Source organism: Plectropomus leopardus, chromosome 18 (assembly GCF_008729295.1).
Source record: "Plectropomus leopardus isolate mb chromosome 18, YSFRI_Pleo_2.0, whole genome shotgun sequence".
NCBI classification, from domain to species: Eukaryota; Metazoa; Chordata; class Actinopteri; order Perciformes; family Serranidae; genus Plectropomus; species Plectropomus leopardus.
Window position 1 is genome coordinate 25,513,639 of NC_056480.1, and position 13,353 is coordinate 25,526,991.

Here is a 13,353-nt window from a genome sequence, read left to right on the forward strand (position 1 = left end):
GTCACTATCTGGAATCTGTGAAAGACTTTGTTACTGAAGGAGCATTTACGATTTACAACGTGCCACTTTTTGTCTTGAGACAGAAAGAGTGGTGTAAATCCCGCCCTCCTTCCCCTCAGATGGTCTAATTCCTGCCACAGTGCCTGCCACTCATCTTGACAAGCTGTCTACCTTGAAAACAGCATCTAGGTTCCCCGGCATCTACGAGGCACCACAGGCATTTCAGAGGCAGACAGCTAACACAGGCAATCTGTGCTAAGATTTAAAAAAAGACACAACTCTGATATTCCCATTGTACTAAATGGGTGTTGTCTGCCCCAGGGCCCCGACACAACAAGCAGAGCTCACAGACATAGCATTGACAAAGAAGGGCTGATTAAAGACAGAGTGTCATCTGCAGTTGAACACACCAATACTGACTATAGCTGGCGTCTAATTGACCGCTGATGCCAATGTTCCAGAATGCAACCATTTTTGTCATGCATGTGACCAAAATTCTGGCAAGTGCGACTAAATATTTTTGCAGGTTGCACCTGCACATTCACCCAACACGTAATGCGGAGCCAAAGTTAAAAAGCGCAAGTTCTGCTTCGAAAGTCGCACGTTGTTTGCCACATGTGCTGAGGTTAGCACAACAATCTGAATGGTGTAAGGTCAGTAGGCTGAGTTCCATGACAGATTTGCGCAAAACTTAAGCGATATTTTTGAAATGTCAATAAAACACAATTATGAGATGACTGTGTTTCCACTGGGTGATGTTATGTAACTTATCCTCTGGTGTTAACATTCCAAAAAGCATGGCGATGGAAGTTTGAAACATTAGCAGGTTTATTTCTCTTCCAGTCACCAAACTAGTCTATATTATTTCCAGTCAAACAACGTAAGTGTTTTTTGCGAGCAATAATGGAAAGGCAAGCCCCTTATATGTGAGAGCGGCCACATATGAGGAACTGTGGATTCAAAATTCCTGGTTGATCCGCTCAACTTTTGAAGAGTTATGTAAAGCAGTAACACCTCTTGTAGCGCCTGCTGCATCAAGCAAAAGGGAGCCAGTTCCTACCAACAAGAGCCTAGCCATAGCATAATGTGACCTATACAAGTGAAAAAAGTGATTCCATTGCAGTTTTGCAAAATATGGCTTTTTCGAAACGCCTGAAATACCACCTCATGCTAGCATAGAATCTTTTTTTGCGATAAATGGGAGTTTTTTTCGAAATTGACGTGTTTTCATTGGCCGTATTTTATGGGGGGATTTCTCATCATGAATCCCAGCCTGGATCCAACTACATTGGACCCCAAAGTCAAGTTTGATTGTTTGTTTGATTTGTGTGAACACTGTGTCCCGTACCTGGGCAAAGTATGCCGAATTGTGCCAAAGTCTACTACAGGAGGTAGTCTTGAGTAGGGTTCGTGTAGAACTGTGAACACCAACTGTTCCAAATCAGTCACATGGACTGCTATTGAACACAACTAAAATGAGTTTTAAATCTGTTAAAGAGAGGGGGCCAATCATTTTCAGGCACAGAACAAATCATTGTATCCAATATGAAAAAGCCATAAGATGAGCACAAATAGTTGGCAGCTCCAACAGCATGGCGAGAGAGTTGTATAAGACAAGAACAACAGTAAAACTTCTTTTTTTTTTACTTAAGGTATTTTCTATTTTCATTTTCATACCATAAGAAAATGCTTTTCCCTTTAATAGCCTATTGGTTTTTGGCAAAGTGTTCAGTGTAAAACAGAAATGTCTGAAATTCTTCTTATAATGAAAATAGTAAGCCAAAGTTTTGACGGGGCAAAATACAACCTCAGTCCTCAGCAATGAGATTGCTTCTATCTTTTAAATTTGTTCCATGGTCTGTTAACAAGTCACGAAAAGAACCAGATCCTTGTGCATGTGTTGTTGTTTTTTTTCTTTTTAATCAAACTCACATCAAACAATGACTCCTCAACTAGGATATGAACCAAACTGTGACTTGTGCACAGTAGCTGAGATATTGGAATGCAATGCTGACAAAGCAGGTTTCTGACATATTAATTTATTTGTGGTAGCCTGCCACAATTAAGACATCTGCCACGGCAAAAACAGTGAAAACTGTTTGGTTCATCCATAGACTGCATACAAAGATGGACGACATGCCCCCACTTATCCCCACTATGCTGAAATGAGGTTAAAATATCTGAGATACAGCATTGCCATCTTGTGATGGTGTTGTAATTGAGAGCCAGAATCTGCACAGTAGTGAATTTGCCAATGGGGGAGTTCCGGCTAAAACACCTGTCCGACCAATCGCGAGCAGCGCCATTGAATGTGAGCACATGGATTGGCACACACACCTGTCAATCAAGGTAGAAAATCCCTTTCGTATAATTTAATAACTTATTAAAACAAAATGTATCATAAAAACAAACATCTGAGTGATGAGAACTACCTTCAGTGACAGAAACCATATTTAGGAAAAAAATATTCGGCATGTAGTTTAAGTTTTTAGTTTGGCAATGTGCATTCACTAACATGGAGGGGCGGGGTCAATGACCTATACTGCAGTCAGACACTAGGGTGCGATTGAGATGGAAAAGTTATATTCTGGGGGAGCTGTCATGTCATCTATCTTTATATACAGTCTGTGGGTGCACTTGAATTATGTGCTGGTATATCTAAATGAAAAAGTTTGAGTCCTGGACATTCATTCATGATCTGCACCTGCACGAGAGGTCAGAACAAGCCTCTGCCCTGTATCCTGTAGTCAGATACCCTGCATCTACTGACTGCAGTATTTAGCTCTCTGCTCTGACTCGCACAGCCTTACAGAGCTGCTAGCTCGGCCAAAGACTCTTCTTCAAAAAATATAAAGCAATTCTGATGCAAGTTTGTCGCTCTGATTCACCTACTGTCTGTTAAAACTGTCACCAACTTCCACCCTGTGAAACACTATAGATAGATCATAAACTCCCTTTTCCTATTTCTGCATTTACAACCCTTTACCTTGCTTGGGGAGCCAATGATTCACTGCTCTGACCATCATATTTTACAGCACTAAGCTGGATGCTCGGATCTTTTTGTGGCATTGCTTTATGTCGCAAGAATATGTAAGTTGCCACAACCTGGCCAACATTTGTATGTGGGGCCCATGGGGGTATATTGAATAAAAAAAGGGCCTTATATAGTAGGGTCCACAAGTTCCATAATGGCCACATGCCAATTACCCAAATTTGTGGGTTTACTCAGCTAGGGCCTACATGGGTTTGCGAGTGCTACCTGGGTACCAAGTAGGTATGGGACCATTTGGGTAATCCCACTCCATGTGGACAAATGTTATGGGAGCATTATGTAATCCCATATAGGGGCCCCACAACAAGGTAACATACCCCTCAGATCCTATGTGTTGCATATTGAGTGTCCTTCTCTGGTTGTGCATGCAGGAAGATTCATCATTGATGAAACTGTCAAGGAAGTTGCCATGGTTTGCTATCTCGCTCTTTAGTGTTTGATGCAGAGAACCAGCCCAATTAAATATTTATTCATCCAAACTTGCAGACATATGGCATTTTTGTAGTATTTGTAGTGTAAAAGTTACAAACTAGCTCCCAAGATGGGAGGTTTGAGTGAGTTATTGTGAGATCAGACTTTTCAGTAGTTTTGGGCTCTTTCAAGTAATCGATCTAGACTGCAACAGCACGAAAATTAGAAATCCAGCTGCCCTCCTTCTCTGTTCTCCTCCTTGCCCGTCTCTTGTGCTAAGATTTACAGACAGTCCTCAGGGGTGCATCTGCCCTTTAAAACACTGTCACACAGCTCTCCTTGTGCCCTCGGGCTTCCGGGATCCAGTCCACGATGTAGCCTACCAAAGCAAGATGCAAGGGAAGGTGCGAGGTGTCAGCAGCCGGCAGTCTCTGAGGTGTCAAGTATGAAATAATGCTTTGATCGCACCCGAGCTGCGAGAGAAGACCTCGCCGTGACCTCTCCAAGTGTCCAGCCAGGGCCGCGCCACTGCTGTCATCCTTCTCATTTCCCTACAGAGACGTCACCTTCTCCCTGCTAATAAAATTAAAGACGCTCCAACACACATGCAGCTTCCTCCAGCCTCCTTGACCTTAGCGCTTGATTGGTACCTGAGCGCTGCAGCTTCCCAATAACTCTCCTGAGATGAAGCTCTCTGCTGCCTCTCCAAAAAAAGATGATGGCTCGGTGCTCTCTGTGTTGTATAAACACGGTGAGAGGACGCTGTGATCTGGGAGCTGGCGGACCGACTGCCGTGGCTGTCATGCTGAGGTAGCGTTCCACAAGGTTCCCCCAGGCGCCAGCTCCCTTCTGAAACATGTAAATGTCGCAAAATGTCTTGAGGGCGTCTAAAAACAGCTTTTTAGCTTAAGTCTCATGTCTTTCGGTTGTGAGCGCTTTATTTGCCTTTCAAATGTAATTATGTCTAAATGACTCGATTCTGGCTGTTCTATGCGACAGGACGGGTACAGTAGAGTGACACAGCTTGTCTCATCTCGTTTGTCAGTGCTTACTATGTTTTCCCTTTGCAGACGGTTATGTGCAGTGTAACATTTTGTACCAGTTAAAGCTAGCAGAGAACATTAAGATTGTATCTCTGTCGCTGCCCTGCAGTGATGGAAAAAGACACTCTGTGTAGATTTCTCATGCATTCATGGCATTTTCAAATTCTTCTGTTTTTGTTTATAGAAAAATTAGGTGATCTGTTTATTTTCTTGGCTGTAATTCACAGAGAAATATTATTTTTTTCACTTTACAGTATGTTTCTGAAGGCTTTCTTTGTAATTTTTATTTTTAAAAAGGGACAGTGTTCATTAATCTACATTTTAAAAAATGCATTTGCACCCGAGGTAGCTTGGTGAGCTAGTTTTCATTGGTAGTCCCTTGCCTGATGTTAAAAAGCATCCTAAAATAATAATAATTTTAAAAAAAATACAATATGAAGACACGGTATGTAAAAGGATTAAGACAAACAAATTTAAGATAAAAAGGCACAATAAAGTTAAACATGTACAAGTTAAGAATAAACAACAACTTTAATAATTTAGTGAGATCTATTTATAGAACAGGGTTTTAAGGGCAAAGCATACAATAAAAATATGTTGCACTGATTTAATTAGCTAGCTGTAAAGTGTTTACAACATGAAAATACTTCTTAAACGTAAAGGCTGCTGTAACACCAGATATTTCTCTGCTTAAATGTCCATCTGATTCAAAATTTAAAGGTGTCTTGTTGAATTTATGATCACCTGCAGTGCTATGGAGCTGTACTATTTCATAGTTACAGTAACATGCCAATGATCTGCCAACAAAGATGGAAAAAGAAGCAAGTATGCATGTCATCAACTTCGGATTCAAAATAGTCTTATGAGAAAAGAAAGGTACTCCAAGAAATTGTCAGCTCTTAAAAAAAACACACAATGTGTTTTGTGAGTAATGGTAATCAATTGTAATGCATCCTATCTTTGGTAATTCTGTGTATTCTAAAGATAGACTGATTTTTTTTAAGCTAAAATGAGAACAAACCAACAGATTTGTGTGCATTTAATAACCACATAGCTAAATGTATTATTGTTATATATATATATTATATATATATATATATATATATATATATATATATATATATATATATATATATATATATATATTATATACACACACACACACACGATAGTACACTTAGATAGTCCCCTATTATTCATGTTCGCATGTATGTGTGTGTGTGTGTGTGTGTATTTGGGTAAATAAGGTAGCAATAAATCCACTGATGCAGCATTACAATGTTTATAAGAGCACAAGTCTTTTCTACTCTTCCTCTGCCTGCATGTTCACAAATGGCAGGACTGTTTCTAGCATAAGCCACCGGGGTAATACCATGACAGAGAGACTGTAAATTGTTCTGCTTGTTATCCTCCAGCAACTGAAATCCTGCCACGCAGTCAGAGCTCAGACTGGTGACTGGGAGCTCCTTAGGCCTGAGAAACATTGTTAGGAGACTTCACACATGCACGCGTAAACACACACACTCAAGCACACACACACACACACACACACACACACACAGTCGCACTCGCACGCACACACACACACACACACACACACACACACACACACTCGCACTCGCACGCACACACACACACACACACACACACACATACACACACACTCTCTCCTGGAGGCCCTGCTGCAGCTGGGACCTGCTTTGACTTTCTTCAGGCAGGGTGAAAATAATGCACCTTTGTCCATCACAAAGCTAAAAAGGATTGTGTATAAAAGAAGGAAAAAAACAGTAGCTAAAATGCAATAATTAATGGTTAGGAGAAAATTTTTCAGGAATTTTTGACTGGATGCCTGCTACCGCTGCCAAGTACTATGTAGATGTACACATTTACTATAGAAACTGGCCTCCTACAAGTACTACATACTACATGTACTACTAAGCACTAAGTATGTATAATATATATATATAAAATATGTCACAAAATGTATTTGATATTCATCAATCAATCCCAAAAGTAACACCAGTGGTAATGGTATTCATAGTTAAGGCTGCATTAGTATATGACAGACAGACAATGCTGATATATAACGTTTACATGCTCTTCAAAATGCACTTTCTTCTTCTCTCATCTTGTATTGGAGATTTACAGAAGCACAAACACCCACATGTTTGTTTGTCAGTATTTACATAGGAGTGTCTGTGACCAGAACAAGTTTTCATACATTTGAGGTAAAAATTGTGTATGTAGGGTGAAAATTGTGGGAGTGAGAGCAATTTGTTGAGAGGTTTTGCTATTGTACAATCCAGCTTTGGTCTCCTCCACACTCGCTCCAACATTCTGTCCCATAGAAACCCACTGTAATATAACACATAGTGCAGTTTCTTGCGATTGCTGTCACAGTGGCTTGGCCAATCTCTGATGGTGTGTTCACACCAAACGTGATGTGATCGTTTTGCGCACAAGTTTATAATACAAATTCAATGCAAAGACACAAATTGTTACAAATTCATGCCAGGCAGCATGATGAATGCCTGGGTCACTATGCAACGTGCACGTAGACGCAAAGTTAAAATCTCTCAACTATGTGCGCCCAAAAAAACACACAAAAAAAAAAAACGCTTCACGCAGCAGCAAGTGACGTATCTTGGTGTGATCAGCCCCTTAGTCAGCATTTAACCTTATAGGGGTATTATTTGAAATGATTAACATCCTTAAAATGTTTCTGGAACATTAAATTTAGATGTTTTCTTTAAAACACTATTGCAACTTGTAGGTAATATTTGCCAATGTTATGGGAACGTTTCTTGCTAGCCGGGGTAGCACACCATTCCCTATCATTCTCCACGTTTTGATGTATTTCTTGCCATGTGGTGGCAACACTGCAGGAGTAGCGTCCCAAAAATTTAAACGGAAGACATACAATAAAAGGAAGTATGAAGAAAAGTATAAAGTGTGCCTTCTGCCACACAGCAGGCATCCTCAATAAACTGATAACTCATGGCTTTATTTTTCATGCACTGTCAAGGAGAACAAGCAATGCAATAAATCTAATTCTTATGGACAAATGGTCAAAATTAAATCAATCCAAGGCTGCTCACACATGCAGCATAAAGCTCAAACGAACAATGTCAGCCTGCAGTAACTTTTCAAACCAAATCCAGGACACAGGATGCAGAAACAAGAGAAGAAGTAAGTGAATCAGCTGTCTCCCGAGGCGCAGGCTTCCATGTCTGGGCCCTATTAGCTGCTTTGTTTCCCACCAGATAACAGACATGAAAATCTCTTTGAGTCGACCCAGCCTCCAGCCGTTACATGATGGACTCCATTTTTCTTCTGCAGCCACCAGCCCCCCACAACCACCTTCGCCAAAACACTACACAACCCCCACCCCCTGCCATTATTCACGAGGCTGCTTATAAAACAAATAGCTGCAGATTCCTGAGGCGGACCTGCGTTTTCCCGCGGCGAGCATCTCTACACTTCGTGATACATCCCCTCTGTGTGTTTTGGAGAGATGTGTGTGTGTGTGTGTGTGTGTGTGTGCACGTGTGTGGGTGTGTGATATGGCCAAAATAAAAAAGAGAGAGAGTTAGATAGCACAAAAGATGGATGAAGCCTGGGTGACATACATCCTGACACCTCCACAAAGGAAAACATCGACCACCCTGCTCACAAAGGACAAAATAATGCCCCCCTTTTTTTTCTCCCTCTCCTGTGTCTGTTTTCATCTGTTTTCAGCTGCTGCCAATACAATTCAGTTTTTGACACACAAAAATGTGGCAGCAATCGCTCACTCTGCCTTTGAAGTGGCACAGACAGGCATACATAAATGTAGCGCATTGTGTGCCGATGACTTACAGTGGAACGCCAACATGCCAGAGAGAAAGCCTTTGACCTTGCGTGGCTCGGAGAGTGCGATAGCTCCCTGGATATAAGAAAATCAATATTCTGCATTTAGCTGTGCAGGGACCCTCTGTTAAATGCAGCCTACTGCTAAGACTGTTTGTTTTGCATTGTCACAAGAGCAAAATGCACTTTTGGCTCCATATCTTAAAGGGTGATTAAAACAAAGATAACACACTTAACGTAATGAGCTGCAATTAATGCCATATGTCACTGAGTCTGCTGCGATTGGGTTATTTTTTTAGACCTTAAATTAAAAAACAGACTCCCTAAATTAGCATCCAATCTTTGGAAATCGGAGTGACTGCTTGGAATTTGATGCAAAATTTTAACTTTTTTTTTTTTTAGTTGATCTTAGAAGACAACTTGAAGGTCAGTTAAGACATTTCACACTTCACAAAATACTTCATTAACACTAAATGTTCTTTCAAGTTTTAAACAGGGCAGAAAATGGGTGTAAATGACTCCTAACAGCTCATGCACCATAATCCAGCTGTTCTGAAGACTTGGAAAATCTCAATTTGACCTCATAGTCTCTTACATTTACTCGAGCCCAAATGGCTAGACTGCAGTGAAATCACTGCCCTCAGATGCTGCTGGTTAGACTTGCAGAGGTAGCAGACATACAGCTCATCTTAGTTATTCAGTGATTCGTCATTTCATTTCATTTCAGCTGTTTGGTGTGAACCCTTAAAAGTTTGATAACATGAGAACCTAGTTTGAATAACGGTGTTATTTATTCATAAAAGTTCCTTAACCCTTTGAAATCTAAATTGACATCAGTTTTCTTCTGCTGGATTCAGAAGCTTTTCCCACGCATTTTGATCTTGAAAACCTAAGCAGATGATTTTGATTCCTTTTGAAAACATGAAAAAAAGACAAAGAGCAAGAAATTGATTACACATTAAAATAAAAGGACCCGAAAACTATTCTTTGAAAAGCCAGATGCAGAGAGAAAATAAATAGGAAATTTTATTTTCAAAAAAAGGGAAAGTTTCCAGAAAACTATATTTATGATATAGGATATATATGATATGATATAAAGTTAATTTTTTGTTATTGGAATTTTTTTTTTTTTGTTTGCATTTTACAGGTCATTTCATTTATTTATTTATTTATCTATTTATTTATGTATTTCTTTTATTGCTCATTTTCAGGTAATTTTCTTATAAACGTTTTCCAATTTATTTATTTATTTATTTATTTTTTTGGACATTTCTTGTTTGGTTGCTCATTGCCTTCTTCAACATGTTTTTGAAAGAAATCAAAGCAGTTTGCTCAGGTTTCAAAGGATTAACACCTTAACACCTTGTTAAGACTGCCAACCTAAATCATTTTTTGGCATATCCAGATTGTTTTCAGATTGACTTTAGAAATTGTTCACACCAAAAAAAAAAAACATGAAAAGTGATTTTTGCAAACTTCTGCGGTGATCTAAACCACTTTTGGAGGCGGTTTGAAAGGTGGTTCTAATCAGATTCATCTCAATGTGGACGCCTATATTTAATATTAGTGTCTTATAAGACAACATACAACAATGAGTAGATCCATGCTGCTACCAGCAGCGTGTTACAGAGGACAACATAAGGGACAATTGTCCATGGACAGACGCCAGACCTCTTCTTTGGACAATGATACGATATTTGCTGATAAGCGCAATGTCTGCCATGAATCAGTTTTGATATGATTCAATTCAGAGGCCTGTAATTAATATTAGATGATATCAGTAAACATCCTCATTGTCTGCCTGGCGAGCAGCCACCAGCACCCTCTGAATGTTTAGGACAGAGTGCTTGGACGTAAATGGTGACATAAACATGCCATGGGAATTTCAAAATAAAGGTCTATCTTAAAGATGACAACGTATTTATTTTTTTCTCTTTGCATCTGTGATGATTGAATCAATACATCAATCCAAATCAATGTATTGTTACAAACAATCCTTGAAATCCCTGAAATGACGTATAATCCTAGAAATTTCCTTAAATCTTGCTTAAATGTGCTATAATCCTGGAAATGTGCTAAAATCCTAGAAACCTGACAAAGTCCTAGAAATTTGCTTAAATCTTAGAAACATCCAAAAACCCTAGAAATGTGCTAAAATCCTAAAAATGTGCTGAAATCCAAGAAATGTCCCAAAATCCTAGAAACATCCTAAAATCCTGGAAACATCCTAAAATAATAGAAACATCTTAAAATCCAAGAAATGTCCTAAAATCCTAGAAATGTCCTAAATCCTAGAAACATGTATGTGTCTGCTGTGACTGGCCCCTGGCCTCCTGTTGTTTTGCAATAGTGGCCCCTGAGCAAAGCAAGTTTAAATCCCTGGCCTAAAGAAATCAAAGGTTCCCGGACTAAGGTTTCCAGTCATTTTCTGCATTAATCCCCTGTGCCCCCCTCTCAAAATCTACACCTATGCTGACTTACAAATTCTAGCAGGTCAAATGCTACAGGCCTGACCCTGACACTTTCCACCATACTCTCACACAACGTTTGGCTTAGGTTGAATTACATGTTGCAGAAATTACTATTATGAGCATAACACATCAGTATAACAGGCTGGTAAATGTCTAACACTTTGGGTTATGTGACAAAGTAAGAACTCACTTCTGTCCTTGGTTACTGTAGTTGTTGTCGTACGATTCGTATCCTTGGTCATCGTAAGCTGTTCCGTATCCGTCGTCGTATTCCTGAAATTAAAGACAAAATGTAACCAGTTGATGTGTAGGAAGGACAAATTTACAGCAAAGATTTTGATCCGAAAGATTTGATACGGCAACCTGCCCTACATTTTAAACCTGTTGAAATGTGGAGCAAAGAGGCTGAGAAGACATCAAGAGTCGCTGTGTGCTGCACTGTTTGCTTCAATTGGGGCCTAAACACTTTTCTGAAATTGCTTTCCAACAATTTCATTTACCAAACCATGCTATCCTATTGTGGACTTTCTTTTTTTTTTTAACTCGCCATCATATGCTTACAGGGTAGTTTTTTGTTTGAGACACATTGCAATTCACTGAAGCTTTCAACTTAGCAGAGATATGGGTCAAACTGCTTGATCTGCCGCCGCTGCTGTTACAGCCCATATGCAGCACCATTAAAAGAAGCAACTGCAGCCCTGCCCTTGTCTCTGTGTCAACCGACTGACAGTGGGATGTAAAGACTCTCGCTGTGGCAACGTTTCATCAGCACCTCAAAGGATGAGCCTTGAACATCTGTTTGTGCTCCAGCAATCTGCCCCGTCCCCCCCCGTCCGCACTCCACCCTGGCTCCCGCCAAGAGGAACATCAAAGTGAACCAGTGCCGCACCCGTCCTAATTTGGGATAAATGGGACTTATGTTCCACAAAAGGCGTCGACCCCTAGCGACACATCTCTCATCCCCCACACACTTCTTGGCTAATTCCATCTGCCCCTGATTTGCATGCTCGGAATGAAAGTCTGGAAGATTTAGCAGTGGAGAAAATGCTCATCACATCCATATTATTATTAAGGCCCTAATTCCTGATTAGAAACATGCATTTGCCAAATGACAGCATTTGAATTGACTCTTTTATCTTTAATCCTCCGGAAGCAAAGTATGAAGGAACTACATATGACTCCTGACAAAGAGACCCGGATGCAGAGATGCTTCCTTTCACGGTAAAATATCAGATGCGACAGATGTCTCGACATTTGTTTTCTTGCACTGTGGGGGAAACCCGACAGGTGCATTTTAGGAATCACTTTTATATGCTCAAAACCTCTCCTTGGCCATCCCATTGGGTGGCTTTCAAGACTTGTTTGTATTTTCTTTGTTGTTTGCATGTGAGTGGGAGGTCTGTTGGTTTTTGTGGAGGTCTTTGCCAGTATTTGTCTAAAGGTAGCTCGGGGGGGAATTTAAGTCCCTCCTCGCATTTGTAATTCTGCAGTTACAAGAGCTTTTCCAAAGTCAACAATTCCCCACGCTAACACAAGGACTGAGTTTAGTCAACAACTGTAATTTTGACGATATGAGACCCATTGAACATTTTAAAAACAGTAAGAGCAGCACTTCTGCGGTGAAAGTTTGTCCAGTGGGATTTAATTAAAAGCATGTTTCAACAGGCAGATCAGACTGTAGACTTTGATTTGCAATTTCCCACCATGACCTTTTTCTGACTAATGAAGCGCCAAACAGGAAATAATTCCCTTGCAATATTTGAGAAGTTTTTGTCAAAGATAATCATCACAACACTGACAATAGCAAAAGTGAAGTTTTATTTAAAAGTGACATGGTGGAGGGAGATTGTGGACACGATATCTGGAGGGGATGGGCTTCAGAAGTTCAACTTTCACTGTTAAAAAAGCAAAGGAAAGACTTTTCCAGTTTTAGTAGGGGTGTTCTCATCTAAATGTGGCTTTAGTCTCTCTCAAACTTAGTGCTAACTTATTTGGAAGGATGTTCGAGCGCTGCCTGGGAGGAACAGTATTTGCTAATGGCCCCTCATTGCATTTCGCCAGCAAAGGGGATAAAATAAGCTTGTCCACTCAGGTGTTGTGTTTCCATCATTGCCAACACAAGCCGATTGGAGCTCAAACTGATAAATACCCGTGAATACTGCTGACATTTGACCTGGGAGTGAATGTCCATTGTAGCCTTTCCCACTGAATAAAAAAGCCTGGTTGTTAGTGGTTGTAAGTGAGGTTTTTGTGCAGTGGGAAGGCTGTGGTGATGCCCTGCAGACAGCCTGTGACTGCAAGCCCTAATTATGCATAACTTTAAACCTAATAATACTTAGGTGACTTTGTCAAAAATTCACCCCCTGTACAGTTATTAGCTATAGAGACCAGAACTTATTTTGTACTAGGCTGTAAATATGTTTATTTCTTCTGTAAAGTTGAACAGTTGAACATGGGGGTCTCTGCAGAAACTGCAGTTTTTGGTATTTCCACATTGGTTTCATTTACTACCATCACAAAGGTTATG

At 40.1% G+C, this 13,353-nt stretch overlaps 1 protein-coding gene across 1 annotated transcript in view; it reads right to left on the reverse strand.

Moving 5' to 3' along the window:
* The window catches only part of khdrbs3 (KH domain containing, RNA binding, signal transduction associated 3), a 134,282-nt gene that overhangs the window by 14,417 nt on the left and 106,512 nt on the right, over positions 1 to 13,353 (reverse strand). The window contains exon 7 of the mRNA XM_042507091.1: positions 11,017 to 11,099. Within this exon, the coding sequence (XP_042363025.1) occupies positions 11,017 to 11,099 (83 nt within the window). The remainder of the gene's footprint in view (positions 1 to 11,016; positions 11,100 to 13,353) is intronic.